General features: G+C 36.4%; 2 protein-coding genes across 4 annotated transcripts; one reads left to right on the forward strand and one right to left on the reverse strand.

The window, feature by feature from the left end:
- On the forward strand, positions 1-5,524 carry LOC110771858 (putative serine/threonine-protein kinase At1g54610). Its single transcript, XM_021976210.2, has 7 exons — positions 1-950; positions 1,527-1,811; positions 2,282-2,596; positions 2,995-3,216; positions 3,886-3,980; positions 4,597-4,693; positions 4,820-5,524. Exons 1-7 carry the CDS (start codon positions 531-533, stop codon positions 5,237-5,239), a joined length of 1,854 nt encoding a protein of 617 aa, XP_021831902.2. The 5' UTR covers positions 1-530; the 3' UTR covers positions 5,240-5,524.
- A 1,955-nt stretch (positions 5,525-7,479) lies between these two features.
- Positions 7,480-18,085, reverse strand: LOC110771860 (crossover junction endonuclease EME1B-like). 3 transcript variants are annotated; one of them, XM_021976216.2, is made up of 13 exons: positions 17,646-18,085; positions 16,050-16,205; positions 15,829-15,899; positions 14,267-14,437; positions 14,039-14,192; positions 13,826-13,935; positions 13,098-13,273; positions 12,257-12,320; positions 12,012-12,130; positions 11,639-11,728; positions 10,480-10,594; positions 8,978-9,173; positions 7,480-7,619 (listed from the first exon to the last, which is right to left on the reverse strand). In XM_021976216.2, exons 1-12 carry the CDS (start codon positions 17,926-17,928, stop codon positions 9,003-9,005), a joined length of 1,680 nt encoding a protein of 559 aa, XP_021831908.2. In that variant the 5' UTR covers positions 17,929-18,085; the 3' UTR covers positions 7,480-7,619; positions 8,978-9,002. The 3 variants fall into 3 exon arrangements, with proteins under 3 accessions (XP_021831908.2, XP_021831907.2, XP_021831906.2); XM_021976215.2 differs by lacking the exons at positions 7,480-7,619; positions 10,480-10,594 and having other exon boundaries at positions 9,000-9,173; positions 17,646-18,063; XM_021976214.2 differs by lacking the exons at positions 7,480-7,619; positions 8,978-9,173; positions 10,480-10,594 and adding an exon at positions 10,610-11,072 and having other exon boundaries at positions 17,646-18,063.
- Between the last annotated feature and the right edge of the window lie 1,424 nt (positions 18,086-19,509).

The raw sequence follows: 19,509 nt of genomic DNA on the forward strand, positions 1-19,509 counted from the left end.
ATTATATTCATCCCGTATTTCACCGAAGGAAAACCAATCCTTTGCCGCCTGTTTTAATGAAGAAATGCCCAAAATATAGTATGATTTAGGGATGTAGTGTGCTGGCAGAGGCAGGTGGCAGGCAGCTGTGGAGCGCTGGAAATTTGGGTATTAATTCTACCTTCATTCTTCTTGAGAACACAGTCCAAGTAAGTCGTTGATAATGGAGAAAGGAAAAAATAATAAAAAAGAAACTCTATTCAATGTTCACTCCCTCAATATCCTCAAGGCGGAGAATGCGGAGCCAGGCAAAGACAGTGGTGAAATGACACTCTTCCCGTTCTCCTTTACCATAATTCCAAGGCAATGCCGGCCGAGGGACGGCAGTATCACTCTTGTTTCCGCATTTCTTTTTCACCATCTTCATCATCATCAGATTCGCTACACTCCCAATGCCCTCCTTCATTGATTTTCACCATTGCTATGTCACCTCCTAGGTGCTACCGTCCATTCCAAACTCAGCCGGAGACTTTTTGCTTCCGGTAGCCTTAATGGGTTGTGTTCAGGCCAAAACTAACTCCCCAACTCATGGCTTTCAAGGCCTTGGCAAGTTGAAATTGGATCATGGGTATGTCAAGGGAGGTAAGGGAGGAAAACCCATCAGCCAAAAACACTCCAGAAAGGATATTAAGGTGATGAGGTTTAATAGGGACGAGAAGGTTGTTGATGATGGTGGTGTTGGTGTTCCTGGTGGTGGAGGAGGAGGAGGAGGAGGAGAGGGTGTGATTGGAAGGGAGACAGAGAAAGGTAAAAATGGTGGGAATGTTTCAGGAAGGATTACATTGAAGCAGATTGGAGGAGATGATGATACTGTGGGTGGCTGGCCAAAATGGCTTGTTGAGAATGTGCCTGAAGATGTCTTAGCTGGCTTGGTTCCTAAGACTGCTGATTCCTATGACAAACTTGCTAAGGTAATTACTTACCAAGTACTCTTTAATTATGAGCAATGACATTATCCAATGTCTTACACTTGTCTTAGTGTTTGGTATATGCTGAGTACCCTTGTCATCCTTGCTCCCTGGATGGATAGACATGAATAAGTTTAAATGAGTTTTCATTGTTCTGACATCTGACACATTTTATGTTTAATTGCTTCTTTATTGTGGACTTGTAATTTTGATACATTCAAAGCCTGTACTTTGAGTTTGGGGGGTGCTCTTTGAATTCCTAAACCTTTTACTTGAAGGTTCTTTGTATCCTGGAGTGTATGAATGGAAGGAACTTGACGTGCTAGAATAGCTTCCTTTATTTATCATTTCTGTCATCTTCCTTCCTCTACCCTTGTTTTGCTCAATTTTTTAACATTTTCTATCATCATCCTTTCTCTATCCCTGTTTTGCCCAAAGATTCAAACTGCGGCTTCCGGTGTTAGATGAAAAAGAGGGGGTTGGGTGGGTAAATAAGTGGTGCCGTAAGGTTGTTTGCCTTTCTTGGAGGACATGAGCATCACAATACCTGAATTGGGCTTCGATATTTGGTTTTTGCAGATTGGCCAGGGAACCTACAGCAATGTGTACAAAGCTCGTGACAGGGAAACCAAAAAGATTGTAGCTTTGAAAAAGGTCCGCTTTGACACATCAGAGCCAGAGAGTGTCAAGTTTATGGCGAGGGAGATAACAATGCTACAGAAGCTAGATCATCCCAATATCATAAAGCTTGAAGGGATAGCTACATCAAGGATGCAGTACAGTCTATATCTGGTCTTTGATTTCATGCAGTCCGACTTGACCAGAGTAGTCTCACGTCCTGGACAGAGGCTCACTGAACCGCAGGTTGGCATTTTTCTTCGTCATCCTTAGAGCTAATTAAAAACTCTTATATGTAGGTATTGGGAATATAAGGATGAACTCAAATTTTGTGTAATATTCTGCTGAGAAAGGTGTGAAATTCATGAACTAATCACGAATAGGTCATGATAAGGCCAGGAAAGTCCTATAATTAACTTTGGAGTGGGAAACAATGAAGGTTGCAAATGATAAAGAATATTCCTGTGTCATTGGAAACTTTGCAAAATTGTAAGCACTTATTTGAACTTTGTAACTCAATTCCTAATTGTTGCAAACTCAATTCAAGGAATCACCTCTTAAGAAAAGAAACAGGGCCTTCCCATCCTCACACATAAATGAATAGGAAGCGGGGCGAGGGTCTTTTATTAGGGAGAAAAGAGAGGTTCTTTTGTAGCTTATTTCTATTTTAGGTGTCCGTGAACTTAATCAGACTGATTTGGGTGCTTTCTGTACAGGTGAAGTGCTATATGCAGCAGCTGCTTGCTGGTCTCCAGCACTGCCATGAGAATGGGATTCTACACAGAGACATTAAAGCTTCCAACTTGCTAATAGACAAAAGTGGGATGCTCAAAATTGCAGATTTTGGGCTTGCAAATTTTTTCCCTCCCAAAAAACGCCCTCTTACGAGCCGAGTTGTGACACTGTGGTACAGAGCGCCAGAGCTATTGTTAGGTTCTACAGATTATGGAGTTGGTATTGATCTTTGGAGTGCAGGATGTCTATTGGCAGAAATGTTTGTTGGGAGGGCGGTTATGCCTGGGAGAACAGAGGTAAAATGCTTTGACAGTGAGTTATTCTCTTTGAACTTCATTATCTGTGCATTCTAACTTTCCAGGAAAACTAAATGAGCTCTATTGCCTTCTCACATGAGTTAGTAATACAAATGAATCATCGCACCATTACAAAAATCTTGAGCAATTAGATAGGCATCTGCAAAATGAAACAATTGCATCTTTCATGTATTCTTCTCTACATAAGCACTTTCGTTTTTGTTTATTTCTATTCAACATAAGTTTCATTTTTTATTTTAATTTCTATGCTGGAAATAAATTTTACTGGATTCTGGTTTGATTTTATGCATGACTGAAATACGCTTTTTCTGTAAGCCTATGCACATAACCATCTTATTTGTGGGACTTTTTAGTCTATTAAGCATTTGTGTATTCAGGTTGAGCAACTTCATAGGATCTTCAAGCTTTGTGGTTCACCTGGAGATGATTACTGGAAGAAAATGAAGCTACCAACAAGCTTCCGACCACCACAACATTACAAACCTAGTTTTGAAGAATTCTTTAGGGACTTCTCAACATCATCATTTGATCTCTTGACAACACTTCTTGCTCTGTACCCAGCATCTCGTGGCAGTGCTGCTTCTGCTCTCCAAAGTGACGTGAGTACAAACAGGAAGCTCTTTCTTTGTGTAATCAATATTTTCCATTCCTTCTTTTTAGTCCCTTCTCTTTTAGTTTGCTTGCCCATTCTCTGCATCTGAAGAAGTTCATGCAGTGAAATTATCAGGAGTTTGAATAGTTAGTGCTACAGGAAAGGTTTAATCTCTCTGTTTTGTTAGATTAACATAGTCATGAATTTGTTCTGAATTGACTAAGAGTTTATGGTCAATGTCTAGCAGGTCATCATTGCTTTGTATAATGATGAATTCATATCATAATTTCTCCTCTCTCTCTCTCTCTCTCTCTCTCTCTCTCTGTGTGAAAAGGATTAGCGTTATCAGTTGTATGTCATCTTTGATTTGTTTCAGCAACCAGATACATAATTTATTTTTCTTTGTGGGAGATAAAATTAAGATGCCATGTTGTTACTCTTTTACTTTACGAGTTGGATGAAAGTTTATGAGTACAATTTCAAGTATGAACTGCGTATATGCGGGCAACTTGACCTTTAAGCAGAAATTTGGTCGCTCTAAGAGCAGAATGAGTGAAGAAATCGCAATGAGAAAGGAAAGATGTCTTAGTGATATATTTTAGTATTTTCCTTTTGATTGTTTGATGTACATCTGCTCAACATGTATTTATAAATACTAAATTCTTTCTGCTTTCAGTTCTTTAGTTCAAGTCCGTTGGCATGTGACCTTTCAGCTCTACCGGTAATGTATAAAGGGGAGGATGAGTGGATTCACACCAGGGATCGGAGGAAGTATGCTATTTAAATTGATAACATGCAATTTACTGTCATTATTTTGTTTATTTAATAAATAATAGGCTGAAAGAAGAAAGATTGGATGAAAAATTAAGATATATGTTTTACTAATTTCCCTTTTTATTAAACTTTTACCATTTGAAATCTTACTTTTGTATGTGTAACCAAAAAAAAAAATCTTTCTTTTTTATAACACAAAGATAACCTTTAAATTTTCCAATTCATTAGCATTTTAAATTCCCTTTTTCCTTCCTACGTAAGATGTTAGAAACTTAGAATCTGCTCTTTTAGGTTTTTTAAATGGTGTTCAATTGAGTACAAATTTGTCCATTATGTTCTAGTCCCATTTAGAGGAAAAACTTTCATTTTCAGTAATGGAGACGTTGCAGAAACGAGCCTCACAAAAAAAGACTGTAGGAAAAGAAGCAATGAACAAAAGCTTTCCCAGAATCTAAAACAAAAGAAAATCTGAAAGTGGCAAGTACTTTCAATTAAATGCTACAAAACCACAATGGATTTAAATTATCTTGTTTAGATATAAAATGGATGTTATGGGTTGTCAACACACCCAATGTATGAATTACTTTAATTGTGCTTTTCCATCTGATATAAGGAGGGCTTCCAAACCAAAACAATTGTCTCAAACAAATCGTGAACGTCATCAAAGAAAGGTCCAAGAGGTCAGAGGAGAGTTTGAATCTTCTAATAAGGTAAATCCTTAGTTTCGCATTTTTGTTTGATTAATCAGACTCAATTTTGAATTACTTTTCCTATTTATGAAGTTATACGGTATATGATATATAGCTCATGATGTAAATCCTTTTCTCTTTCTTTAGTTTCTGCTGGAAAAGAATGCAGAACCGAACATGTGCCGCCAAGCTACGGGAAGTTCGCACAGCCATGATATGGAAAGCATGCATAGCCAAGAGATGGGAAGCATGCATGGCCAAGAGATGGGGAGCAACAGTGCAAGAAGCAGCACTTCCTCCAGTTTTAAACCAAGCATATTTGAGAACTTGCATGCATCTCTTTCTCCAATAACCCGTTCTCATAAAAAACGATTCTCGACCACTGAGGGTCATCCTAATGCTCTCAAGAACATCAACCCTGATGTTCTTAAAAAGATCAAGGACTTTCCCCTCTTGCATGCCTCTATAACAGATATCATCAACCATACTGAAGGCAGTGCACTGTCCTATTATCGCAGATCTCATTCTACATTGGACTTCCGAAATCTTGATCCGGAGAAGATGTGATAACTGTTGGGACTGGACAAAGAATAGACAATTGGAACAAATCTTTATCACCTCAAGCTGTTCTAGTCCTGGCCTAGAAGCTTATAATTCTTTTCCCCACTTGTTTTCGGTCTCAGTTTTCCCCTTGTATGATTTTGTGCTATAAATAAATCTGTATCTGGGACCCTTTCTTTACTAAATTACTTATGCAAAATTCTCTAGGGAACATTGATAAGGGAAGTTAGTTTTGCACTGAACTAACGATTACAGAGAAGTAGTAATATATCGATGATCTTTTATTCTAAACTTGTCCAAGAAACAATTGTGTTGGATTGGACCATAGACATGATTTGCTAACAAATTTGTACCAGTACTTTACATGTGTTTGTTCTAGATTTGTCCCGGATACCATACCATCAGGGGTGAGCCAGAGAGGCAAGTTAAATTTGGAAGCAGTGGTCGAATTTGATGTTAGACTTCGGTCTGAGTTTGAACAATGTGGCCGGGATTTGACTGCAGTAAGTTGAAAGACCATTAGGCGCCAAATGTATCGGAAGCTTCAACTGGGTACAAGCGGAGGCACTAAAGAAAGTACGGCATGCTAACCCAAGCTAAGAAAAAAAATATAATAATAATATAAAAATACAAAGAGGGAAAGTTAGCCTGGTATCTCTGGTAGACCAAAAAAATCCTTGGTGAAGGAGAAAAATTCAATAAATCTCAACAAATGAAGACAAGAATCATGGGAGGGGCCAAAATGCTTAACCCTTAAACCCAAAACACACTCCAAAATAATTGGCAGAGGATTTTATGCCAATGCTTGCATCAGAAAAGTCCATAAAGAATCCGACATAGGAGCTGCTGAAGAATTTTGAAGGCAGCCAGTAGATTCATGCCTCCATCATGCCTTAAGTCTCTCCATCAAGCATTAATTAGCTCCAACCCAACCTCATTCATCCTCAATCATGACCCAGATCACCTTCACTAATCGCTTCCTTAATTGCTTCGTTTGAAATATCAATATACGCATACTTTTTGTTTCTTCTCAATCCTCTAAACTAACAGGAAACCCCAATTTTCCTGGGGCCGCCACCAACGCTAAGAGTTGGTGGACTTGGTTCTCTGTATGCCCTATGTTTAATATTACCTTGGACCCCAAGAAACCTTACAAATAGGTCACCTTCTCCCTTCACATGGGATTGACACTTGTCCTTATACAAAGAAAACTCTGTTGAATTAACTGTTAAAATTCTGATATGATTTTAGAGCCACAAGGTTTTTGACTGGTAGCATACCGATTTCCCTCAGATAATCTGATTGTTGTCTTGTGCAGGGTTTACTTGGTGATTTTACTCAAGCTATCTTAGATTGAATAATAATCGTTCGTACTTTAAAAGGACTTCGGCTGTGTGCATGCCCCCTATAGTGCTCTTTCATTTGTAGATTTAATGAAGGACTATTTGCTAAATCTAGAGAAGGTAAGGACTGTTTTTCTTCTTTTGTTTGGCATAGAAGTTATAGGAAATTCGGAATGAAAGGAATTGAAAACCTACCCTAACATAGCGGAGGTTCTAGTTGATGAAGAATGAAGTAAGACTAAAGGGTATTGAAAGTAAGTTGTCCAATCCTAAAGGACTGAATCCCACACATCTGTTGGTAATTGTTGTAATTTTAGATATAGTACCGTAAAGTAGAAGCTAATATCACAGATGATTACGTTTGTGTGATATTGTGATATGATAACCTAAAGCATCAATAACCATAGAAGACAAACAATTATACATCTGGATAAATAAATAAATATAAGGCTAGGCTTAAAATACAGAAAAAGAAACAGATAGCAACGGAAAAGAAGCATGTTCCTCTGCAAGAGCAGCTTAATTCAAGAGTAGTCAAAACCATTTTACATATCAATCATTGGATTCAATCCCAAGAAATTCGTTACAAATTAACCAGGTCTTGACAAACAATGTTTTAAGTTCATATTTTCACCCATTTAGCTTAAACAAACTATACAGTAATTGGAACCTTACTTGACTTTGACAAGAAAATAAAAAAGTAAAAGGATTCGGTTTAGTTCACTACTCATCGTAGAAGTTGTCAACAAACTTGCCCTTGATCCATTTGAAACTGTTGCGCAACGACGACTTGAACTTACCTTCCACAGCATACATGTTGTAGCTTGCCACCCTCTTCCTTCTCTCCAGCTCTGGATTGCCAGATGTTGAAGACAACTCATCTACCTTGCTGCAGCTGACCGGACCATTGAAGCTGTATGATTTCGACCGGTCCTCAAACCCAAACCGGGCTTCTGTGTAGCCGGTCGAGTAGTAGCCGGAAAATGATTTGCTCTTCTCCATTTCAGAACTTGCTCAGGGAGAGGGAGGCCTTACAAGAGTACCTTTCAGTTCCAAATATATATGCGGTGTGAGAAACTCAGAATAGCAACCCAAATAACCAAGTGCGGTATGCATGGGCCATGAGATGCCTTTGATGATTAAAGAATTGAATTATTGGGAATTGTGCGCAGGACAAAATCTAAGTTTGGATATGGTGGCAGACAATTAATAATACTACTCAGGGCAGTTGCTTAGATAATTTCATACGGAATATGCTATGTAATTTATGAGCAATGAGCATTTGCCACCCACAAAATCAATTAAACTCGGATGCTCTAAATGTCTTTTATAGCGTCCAATACAAGTACTAAATACTGAAATTTAAAACAAAATTATCATAATAAGAAAGCAGTATACAAGGTGCAATTAGGAGGCAAATAATTATACACAACAAAGTAGACATTTTTTTTTCTTAGTGGAGAAGTTTGGTGACACCATAGGTGGAGTAGGTACTGTGCTTTCCTCGTTATATGAAATGGAATCATGAGAGAGAGAGGGAGAGAGAGAGAGAGAGAGAGAGAGAGAGTACACGTGGACCAAGATGGTGGTGGACCTGTTTTACTGTTCAATAGGATAACCCACTACTGATGTATCATTTGGGTATCAATTAGTAGTGGTAGGGGCAATGTGTGTGGGGTTGGCTTAGTGGAGGAGTGAACCCACCAATATTGGTGTGGAAAGGAGTTGAATGGCCCACCATAATTTTCATAAGGTTGTGAAGCCCACAAGGCCCAATTTCATTTTAGAATTTTAAAATTTATCTTTTATTTTTTACTTTTTCTTTTATATTATTATTATTTTTTTACCAAAGTTAGGAAGAGAAAGGGGGGTTTTCTTACGCACACATTGCCAATGTGTCATGGTATTTGAACCTGAGCCTTTTCCACTCGGCTAGACACCTTGGCATTTTAGAATAATAATTTATTTAGGGTTTAAAAAAAAACACTCAAATCTCACACGGATTCCAATTTGCAGCACAGTAAGAAAAACATGGTAGGAAAAGTGACCTTCCACTCTAGACACAGTTCCAAACTTCTATGTACGATCTTGATGAAGCAGAAGCAATAACAAGAACAGAGTAAAATAGCAACATCTGCACAGAGTGATGGAAGGTGTAGATTGAATGAATTTATAGATCGGGTGCTAAATTGAAATCGACCTATAAATCAGGTCTGCATTTTGTAATTGACCTTTTATAAAACTTAACTCATCATCCAAGTAAAATATTTGCTGCTTTACTAACAAAAAGGGACAAAAGAGGAAATTAATTGAATAGTTGTATTTGACACAGAAAGAACAAAAAGAAATGGCTCTAATGCAGAATAAATTTTTAGATGAAGAGGAACAAGCATATGCGCACCTGATTTTGCCCATATAAGTGAAATTTAACGCCTGAAGAAATCAGCACCATCCTCGACATCATCAGTTTTGATGCATCCACTTTGTGCCATAAGTATTCTGTACACTCTCTTGGAACAAACTTCACCTAATCTTCTATCATCACCAAGTAAACCTTCCGTTGTCAAGTCCTTCAGCAGAAATTCCTTTTCATGAACCTGCAGAGAAAAGCAAATAGAACAAAAAATTCATTGTTTTACTCAAACTGATGAAGCAGACTGAAAGGCATGTGCATGCTGCTCATCTTTTAACAATATCAACATATATTGCAAGCTGCTCATCTTGTAACAATATCAACATATATTGCATAAGCAATAAGCATGCGAGTCGGTATATTTCAACCAACTATACATGGCGACTTAACCTCCAAATTGTTTTCTCAATGAACTCAATCAAAGCAATTTCCTTTTTTTTTTCTTTCTGTTTTTAAGAGACAATTAAAGCAATTATGTTCAAAATGGCATAGAACAATGGCCATACAATAATCAAAATCCATTTCTATTGGAATTTCATGGTTGTATTCTAATTACTTCTCGAGCAGATATATATCACTAACAAAACATGTTATTCAGTTGTCATATGCATTACACAAACTATACATGGTTATTCAAGAAGCAGAAAACCCATCCAATTTTTACTTTATTAGAAATACATGTTTTACAGAGTTAAAATCAAAAGGAACAATAAGAAACATGGAAGAGTGGTCCATCAGACACTTAAAACAACAGTTAAAACACTCTAACCCAGTCAATACACCTGAAACAGAAGTCAATCAACCGTAATCCAGTAAGCCCTCAGTACAAAACTCCCCCCTCCCCCCTCCCCCCTCGGGATAAAAAATGATTATTCTGAAAGGAATGTTCTTAAAAGGTTTTGACAGAGATGCCCAGAGAGAAGCAAGCAGTCTAACTCTATCGCCAATTGCTCCCCCTTCCTCCTTGAAATGTTTTAACCAAGAGGATAGTGACTATTAATTCCTTTCAGAACTTGGGAGTTCGATTGCATTTCTTAATCTCTCTTTATTTCCCAAAACAGACTAGTAGCCAGATGTAACCCAAAATTACAGATTCCATCTTCCAAACAAGCCCAAGACTCCTACAAGACCAATGGGTGAGGCTATGTTCAAAACTTTAACTTGCTTACTAAGGTATCGGTCCACAATTTTTATTTATTTTGTTGATAGGAAACAAAATTTCATTAACAAGAGAGCAACAGCACAAAACAATAGACAACATGTCCACAGGAGCAAAGAACTAGGGACCTGTAAAACAGCATCAAAACCTTAAAAATAGCATAGAACCAGTAAAGAAACAAAAGAACTCTAATAAACAACTGCAGTCCAATTTGAACAAAAAAAAAGTTCTTAAAAAAGGAGTGCCCCTAAAATCCGGAGAGCTTGAAGCCCATACTTATTAATACATTTGGATCCATGTACACACTCAGAAAAAGGCGTACTATACTTACTGATATATTTGGGTCCATGTAAATACTCAAAAGAGATTTCATGGTAGGGTACTTCTTCCATATAGCAATAGCAAATCGTGGCTGTACCTTAGGGATAGCTACCAAAGCTTTTAACCTGGATGCAGATATTAGGAACAAACATAAAGTACTCACGTATAAAATGGATAAACTTACGAAAAACATACAAATCATATTAGTTTGTACAGAGAAGGCTTGTTCAACAAAATGTTTTACCTAGTGTCTACCAAAATTGCTTTGGCATTCATTAGTTGAGAACACTAATAGGAAAAAAAAAAAAAAAAAAGACCAAGTAAACTGTTGCATGCTGGTGTTTGGGAAATTAATTAAAATTAAAGTCATCAATATTCCTAGAATTCCAGAAATCCAGTTTGAATTCGGAAGGCCATGGTCCAATTTTGTGGGGGCAATGGTTGGAGGGCTTGGAGGAAGGGGGATTAGTCCCAACTAACTAGACAATTAGGCTTGCAGGTTTCTCTATCCTCTCACTTTCATCATGGTTCCTCTTCTCCTTTCTGTCCGATCAAACCGTCCTCAAAAGGAGATAGAGCAACCTCATCGGCCTATATCTAGACCTGCAAGAGGGTCACAACACCTAGATCACAAGTCTTTAACACCAGAAAGTGAATTCAAAGATACTATATCCCCTTGAGGAAATAAGAAAGTATATCAAATGACATAAGTAGAACCACCATCATAACAACCATAGGAGATGAATAAAATCTGTACACTCTAAAATGATGCATTACTTTTGGTGCTGGGAACAATAATTAAGGGTCTATTTGACAGTGCTTTTAGAAGGGCTAAAAGCGAAATCACAAAACCAAAAGTGTTTTTGGCCGTGTATAACAGAATAGTTAAGGGAAGCACTTCCAGACATTTCCAGGAAGCAATTGGATTTTCAATAAAAATTTTGATGTGCTTCTAACAAAAGTGCTTCCAGCAAGTAGAAGTGTCCCAAACAGGCCCTAAGCAGTTCAGACCCCTAAAAGTAGGCTTCACGTTATCACTGGTTGCTACATTCATCATACAAAGTCACATCTTTAATTTTTAATCACAATCCAGACTTCTGCCTTCTGAATCTGCTATCTTGTTATCTTCTAATTCTAGATGATCAATCTGTTAACATCATGCTACTCACCATGGGCTCTTTTTAATTAAATTTCGGTCAAGGCAGTCCTTAGGGATAAGGGATCCATTAGCATTTACATCCAGTCTCGTTAACTTCTTTCTGCAATTTCATAAAGCAAAAGGTAGAATCAAAATATCAACCAGTTAAAATGTGAAAATTCCGATGGAAAGAGAGAGCATTTGTCGTTTTACAATGAAAAAAATAACTGTACCAAATGACAGAACTATTATTTTCTAGGTAATATAAAATAAAACGAAAAAATAATTTGGAAGTTTGAAACATGAGTAAGCTATGTGATCCTCAGACAGAACTTTTTAAAGAAAATGAAAGTGCATAATGTATAAGCATGTATAAGGTTTAGAAAAGTAAAATCAACAAATACCTAAATTGGCAGGATGACAGGCTGCATGTTAAACCAACAACATGTTCAGCAAGTTCAGCCTCATCTATGCACTGCCTGGAGTGTACTTTAAAAAAATTAGTGGTCAATTTTGCGAGCGCCTGTTAAAAAGGAAAGAAGTCAGGACACTAAACAATTAAAGATCCACTGTTCTGCAAGACATATATGAACGGCCAAAAAGCGTTAATGTCTTGCAATCCCAAGTATTTTAATGTTAGTAGTTCAACCTCCTCAACAGGTGGGCGTCTCCGGCCGCTATGATTTGTTGGGTTCTTGTACAGCTCTTGTTCCCTAACATTGTAAAAAAATCAATGTGATGCAGATCTTCAGTATGCACAAACCCATACTAGCATATTATAGTAGAGCAGAAAATAAAGATAGCAATTGGCAGGTCATCACAAACTGTAAATTTTATACAATGAAAGATAAAAAAGATAAACTTATTTCCGACAAAATCTGAGAAAATACCGTTGCATGTCAAAAACACATTCAAGATTTTCTACGGATAACACAAATGAGTAAATGTTAGGTATATGTCACTCATAAAGCTAAACATTCTATCGTTCATATCAAAAGTACGCTGAACTGAATGACAATTTTTTTTTTTTTTTTTACATCATACAGTAGTTTTCTTCATGTGATATTCTACAATATAACAAAACACTGGTTCAACAGGTATTTATAATCAATCAATAATACTCAACAAGCCTATACATTTTATTGAACATTGCATAAGCTCCATCTGTTTAAAAGGCAGATAACAAAGCTTGACTTTTATATTAATCTGTTCCAATTACTTATCACTTGCTCCTATTTGAATAAAATTCTAATTACTTACTGAAAGGAAAAAGAACATGCAAGCTTTTAGCTACGTAATCAACTATGTTTATCTAAATTGTGTTAACCATTATGCAGCATACCTCAAAGATTTAACATATAACACTCTCAGAAGATGAAATAAGTCAAATGGCAGCAAAAAAATTTCAATACAAGATACAATGCATATCTTTAGCTAAGTAAATGAGCTACAGATGCACAATGGTAACCTTGGATCTTCAGCAACCTCACCTTTTATTAACGTATGCCATCAACCTATTTGTAAGATAACACACTGTATACGATGGATAACGACTTCGAACACTAAAAACATTATCCAAAAGAGATTCATTGATGACAAGGTTACAAAACTCTTCAGCTTCATACACGAGCACTATATATTGAATCTCTATTTCTTCAGGAGAAAGCTGCAATTAGATATTGAGGTTAATCTATGTGAAAAAAAAAAATTACAGCAGATACAAAGAAGCAACAGATGCACAAAAATAAATTCTAATTCATTTACTTCGCAGAGAAATTAATATGTTTTTCATATATTCCAACAAGAGACACTAATGGTTAGTGGTTATGCCAGGCATGCCTCTGAGATAGTGAGATGTAAAGTATATTGATCTGTGAGGCTGATGTTCATGAAATCCTTAAAGAAAGATCTTCAAATAAACCATGAAGATGCAACACAATAGCAATCAATCATTTTACATCATGGTCCTTTGATAATGAGCCTTCCACCCACACATACACCCACAATAAACCTTTAACTTTATGGTTTCTATTTTTATAAAATTAATGAATTGACCTAATCTTATGATCCACTAGGGCACAAAGGCTGATAATGTTCAACCATACGGAATTTATTTTTATTTTTAAATTCCAGCCAATTTTCCTATTGTGAAAACTACTAGTGTCTGAGATGATATGATGATGCATACAGAAAATCATCCATTCCATACACCAATTACCTGTGAAATATGTTCTGGGACAGTCATGGTCCAGACAATTGATCTTTCAATTGGATTTGATGTTATACGGTATGTTAGCCCCTTTTCAGCAAACCTTGTAAGCAAATTTCCTACAATAAAGTTCAAATAAGTTCTCAGCTACCAGATATAAACGGATATGAGACACATACACATGCGAAGTACTTCAAGAGAAAAAAAGCAATGACACCACACCTCCAACTGACCCCAACTCCACTACTTTAGAATCAATCTCGGCCACGATGGATTTTAGGGCAAACTTCCCTTTTTCCCACTTTTGCTTTTCTTTCTGTATTTTTTTCAACTCTGCTGCTTCAGCTTTCAGAGCTTCTCTTTGCAATTTCTCTTGCTGTTTTTCATGGATATCAATCAGCTTATTGTTCTGTTAGAAAAAATGCAGTACTGATCATAAGAAGAACTTACTATCTTCTTTAGCTTCTTTTCTTCCATTAAGCGCGTTCTTTCCTCTTTTGTCAGCTTCCTTCTTCCTGTTGCTTCTTTTGTAATGTTTTCATTATCAGTAATAGCTGTTGTCCTTCTCTGCTTCATAATGTTTCCCATCTGATCCATTCTATTTTCTGGATAATCAAGTACCTAATCTCATCATGACATTGCATTTGAGGATTTGGATGTGTGAAATAGCAGAAATTAAAAAGTGATGTCCTCATCAACACCACACCACACCTTCCTTAAAAATGAGCACATAAAGAAGTGAAACATTACGGGGTCTCATGAATACACATATAATAATTGAATTCAGAGAGCAAATGCCCGCAGGAAAAGAATGACAAACAACAGAAAACTGTCCACAAATAGCTTGATTTTCCCAACTATTATGCATTTTAAGTTTAGACAATCGAGTGCGAGAAAAAGTGGGAGAAGGGAAATTAGACATAACCAGATGATTGCTATACTACAAGACTGGTACTACAGTTGGACTGTTAATGTCAATATGTTATAAGCAAAATAGCATATAGAAAAACTTCAGCTACGGTTGATGAAATCATAAAGTACAGAGAACATTTTTCTTGATTGGTAAACAGAAATGCAGAGGATCTAGAAACTTGTTCTCATGATGCTGTAAATTTGTAGAGGAGATTGTTTAAGGAGGCAGAACTGAGCTGGGTTATTCCACCAGATTGAGGGAGGAAAAGAGCAAAGATGATCTAAAACTGTGAGGTGTTGGAAGCTATGGGTGATTTGGTTGGAAAGAAGCAATAGAATGTTTTAAAATTATAGAGATTAGGGGAAAGAGATTCTTTGAATAGAGTAAGATTTTCAACTTCACTATGGTGCATTGGTTTCTCCTGAGTTTTGGGATTTAGCTCGCTGTTATCCTTGCAGATTGGCGGGCTGTGCTTATTATCTTGTATGCAGTGGACAACATGTCCACAACCTTTTTTCTTCACTGGTACGTGTTGTGTTTTTAGAAGGTTATTAATATTTTTTTACTTATTTAAAAAAAAAATTATGTACTCATTTATATACAAAACTACCAAAGGAAAATATAATTTAAGTTCCATGTTTTTTATAAAGACTTCCACAACATCCATTGCAATCCACATTTTCTTGGACTTTCATTAGTCCTATCTGAAATGTCTTCCTCAATACTTCACATCCAAATCAGAATAATTTAAAACTCATCAAGTTTTGGATAAGTAAAAGATAACTAGGTACTTGAGGAGTAATGTTTCAAGTTGGTACTGTTTGGAACCATGTAATGCCTAAATTCTAGAAAATGCAATGCCCCTTATAGAAATTAACAAAATAAAACACACTTGTAACTAGAAGCATGTCTCTGAATTATGAAGCATAATTATTAAACATGAAAGACCAGAATGTCAATTGCACATATAGAAATTATAACCTCTGACCCTAACTGGGAATAGAAGCCACAGGTGTTTCTTGTCCACAGCCACAAAATAGATAATCCTTAAATAAAAGAAAAAAACAGGAAATTACCACAATGCATTGGGACAAAATACCTGATCAATATCATCTTGCAAAGTAGATAGTGAAAAATTCCCTTCAGACATATGTGCTAGCTCAGCATCTCCTGATAAACATGTATTTAATGAGTCCAATTAAATGGATAACATATTCCAGGGAGTGGATCATTTGTTAAATATTCTCAAATTCAAAAATAATAAATAAAGGCAAACACCCAACCTTAACCAAAGGAATGCCAAATACAACATAAACATACCAAGAGAACATGTGGACTCGACAAAACTAAACCTCCAATCTAAGTCCTTCACCACATCACACCCACTAACGATGGATTCAATCTCCTTCCCCTTTTTCCTTGCATGACCACTTTTAGGCTCATTATCAGATTCCAAACATATCAGTCCATTAACACCTGAATGTAAACAAAAGGCCAGTAAGGTCAAAGTTAACGCTGAGCTGTATGGCTGTGAAAAAAAAAATTATATATATATATATTTATGTTTAATATTGCAAACTAAACAAAGATTTCAACATTAACGCTCAAAATGTCAGCAACTAAACGAAAATAATTACAGAAAAACTAACAAATTTCATACAGTCCTCATTCACTTCCTCCAAACTCCCAAATCCTTTTTTCCCCAACACAAAATGCAAAAAATTCAAATCCACTTGGTCGTAAGCTTTTTTGAAATCAACATAAAGACTAGCCCTTCTTTCTACTTTCTCACTTCCTCCACCACTACATATTCATTAGGACCACCTCTGATATCTGCCTTTCTTTAACCTAAGCTCCTTGAATAGAAGGAAATTGTATCCTTTAATACTTCCTTCAATCTCAGAGCCAAAACCTTCGAGATAATCTTGTACAAGCTTGATGCCAAACCTTTCAAAACTTGTGTACATCCACTTTTTGGAAATTAATTTAAAGACTAGCCCTTCTTTCTACTTTCTCACTTCCTCCACCATTACATATTCAGTAGGACCACCTCTGATATCTGCCTTCCTTTAACAAAAGCTCCTTGACCAGAAGGAAATTGTATCCTCTAATACTTGCTTCAATCTCAGAGCCAAAACCTTCAAGATAATCTTGTACAAGCTTGATGCAAAACCTTTCCAAACTTGCATGCATCCGCTTTCTTTGGAATAAGGCAAATGTATGTTTCATTAGTGATCTCATTGACAACCCCACTTCTATAAAATTCCTCAAAAACTTCATCAAGTCCACCATCAACACAGCGTAACACTGGATAAACTGCTATAGAAATACCATCAGGACCGGGTGACTAATCCTTGCAGCAGTCCCAAATTGCCTTCATCATCTCATCGTCCTGAAAAGGTCTCTCTAACCAAGTTGTGTTTTCTTCTTTTGTATAAACCCTTTTATAAAAGCTGATTACTTCTTCCTCAATTTTTCCATCATCTTCAGTCACTGACCCATCTCCCAATTCCCGTCTACTCAAATTTAGGGATTTCACAGTTGAGCATTAGGGCTTAATACTAAAATTTTGAAGAACAGATAAATGGAACTCAAAACTATAATGCCAAGTGATCGTCGAACCTATATTCCAATTGATCGTAACAGAACTGTAATGCCAAAACACTTAATACGCACACACAAATAACTTGAAGCAAAACACTAAACAACTGATTCAACATACAGAAGAACAGTATTGATGATAAAGACAAACAAACAAACAAAACCTTGAATAGAATCAAGTTTAACCAAAAAGACGTAAAAATTATCATAATATAACAAGCAATGCATAAATAATTAATTCAAACAAAAACAAAATATAGCAAATAAGAATTTCCAAAAGCACTCAAATCGGTGAAATAACACAAATCAACCAACCAGGGAACTTGTGCTCGGAGTCTGAAACCCTAGCTTGGAAGTGGGAAGGGGCTTTGGTGCATTTCACAATTGCGAGATCAGACATGGGGGTCTCCGGGACGAAGTCAGGAGTGGAGATGGGGCCGGGCTGCTTCTGTGGGGTCGGGTCGTCGTCGAGGACCAGAACCGTAGGGATTGGGTTTGGGTCCAGTTGGGTTCGGCGTTTCTTACAGTGGAATGGTTGGAAAGGGGTTGAGAGGGCATTCTGGTCTTCTTCGTCGGAGAGAATGATTGGCTCCGACATTTGGGAAATGGGAGGAACTGCAAACGAACAGAGTATGGGAACCCACCCACTCCACTCGGATAGTGAAGTCCGTTTGGTTATGTCGCTTCCGCTTTGAATAAGCGCGGGATGGTGGTGATGGAGAGAGCAAGAAGGCTTTTGTCTACTTTTTATTATTATTTTAATACAAGGTAAGACCATCTCCAGTCATAGACTATAAGTAAGGACTAAAATATTGATAATATCAATGAAATATTGAGGATATTATCGTTTTTACGGGTATATGATATTTTGGAAGATATCCATACACATATTATATAAGTATTGATAATATCGAAAAATATCGACGTCGATAATTTCTCTCACATTTCAACAACATTTGACCAAAATATCGTTATAATATCATTATAATATCGATAATATCAATAATATCGAGATGATGAAGACTAGGGGCGAAACCACAGCCAAGGCTGTGGTATGCTATAGCCCAGTAAGTTTTGAAGAAAAACTAGTAATAAACCACAAGTGTCATGCCTTTTGGTTTTTTCCTTTGCAAAATCTATTGCCTTTTGTTTTGTTTTTTCTCAAAGTCTGCTGTCTTTTTTTCTTTATTTGCTGCTTGTGGCAAAAGATTTTTTAAGAAGGAAAAAAAAACTTATATGGCTCACCATCAACTACAACACATTAGAGACATATTATTTTTTCAAATTTACTTGCATTCTCTTTCAAGAATGAACAATACGTTAACCTAATTATATTGTTCTTGTGTTTACAACTAATTATTTATATGTGAAACATAATTATTTATATTTTTGCACTTGATATTTTAGAAGTTTATTCGGTTGATGTCAAGAAATTTTAATGTATTCAAATTGCAAAGGTAAAAATATCATTAAATTTTAACTAGCCCACCCACCGAAAAATTCTTGGTTCCGCCCTTGATGAAGACAGTGAAAAGTTTGAAGAGTTATTTACACTAACACCCACTGAGGTTTCTTGTGTTTTCATAAAACCCCCCTCATGTCTAAAAAATTACGCTAACACCCCCTAAGGTTTCAGTTTGTTTTCACAAAACCCCTTTTTGTTCATTGTTTGTCCAAAAATTAATGATTTTATTGAAAAAAAAAACTTATACAAATTTCAAAATTAACATCAATGAAGTATATGCAATCTAATCTCAAAGGCCAACTTTGTCATTTAGAGAATTTTTTTGTATAAAATCATCAAAAATCTTTAGATGAAAATCAATGAAAATGAGTTTTGTTAAAACAATTTAAAACCTTAGGGGGGCGTTTTTGTAATTTTCAAAACCTCAAGGAGTTTTGTGAAAAAGCCGAAAACCTCAAGGGGTGTTATTGTTTGTTAGCTCGCTATATAATCAACTTAAATAAGTTAAATCCATCATACAATGCATTTCCTTCCAATTTTTTTTATGTTAAAGTAATAGATAATTGACTAAATGCCTTCCTTTTCAATATATATAATTAAATCTCTCTCTCTCTCTCTCTCTCTCTCTCTCTCTCTCTCACACTTGCAGCTTGGACTTGGCATCCTTCCTTTCCTTTCCTTTCCTTTCCTTTCCTTCCCTTCTTAGTTCAACTC

Source organism: Prunus avium, chromosome 6 (assembly GCF_965620075.1).
Source record: "Prunus avium chromosome 6, drPruAviu1.hap1.1, whole genome shotgun sequence".
Taxonomy (NCBI): domain Eukaryota; kingdom Viridiplantae; phylum Streptophyta; class Magnoliopsida; order Rosales; family Rosaceae; genus Prunus; species Prunus avium.

What these genes read in the sequence shown, in the direction of transcription:
- LOC110771860 (XM_021976216.2), bottom strand. Translation starts at nt 17,928, where the DNA reads ATGTCGGAGCCAATCATTCTCTCCGACGAAGAAGACCAGAATGCCCTC. An exon ending in CTCCGAGCACAAGTTCCCTG is followed by an intron (nt 16,206 to 17,645) that starts GTTGGTTGATTT and finishes GTTTACATTCAG; the next exon opens with GTGTTAATGGACTGATATGT. An exon ending in CGAGTCCACATGTTCTCTTG is followed by an intron (nt 15,900 to 16,049) that starts GTATGTTTATGT and finishes CATGTTTATCAG; the next exon opens with GAGATGCTGAGCTAGCACAT.
- LOC110771858 (XM_021976210.2), top strand. Translation starts at nt 531, where the DNA reads ATGGGTTGTGTTCAGGCCAAAACTAACTCCCCAACTCATGGCTTTCAA. An exon ending in TTATGCCTGGGAGAACAGAG is followed by an intron (nt 2,597 to 2,994) that starts GTAAAATGCTTT and finishes TTGTGTATTCAG; the next exon opens with GTTGAGCAACTTCATAGGAT. An exon ending in CACACCAGGGATCGGAGGAA is followed by an intron (nt 3,981 to 4,596) that starts GTATGCTATTTA and finishes ATCTGATATAAG; the next exon opens with GAGGGCTTCCAAACCAAAAC.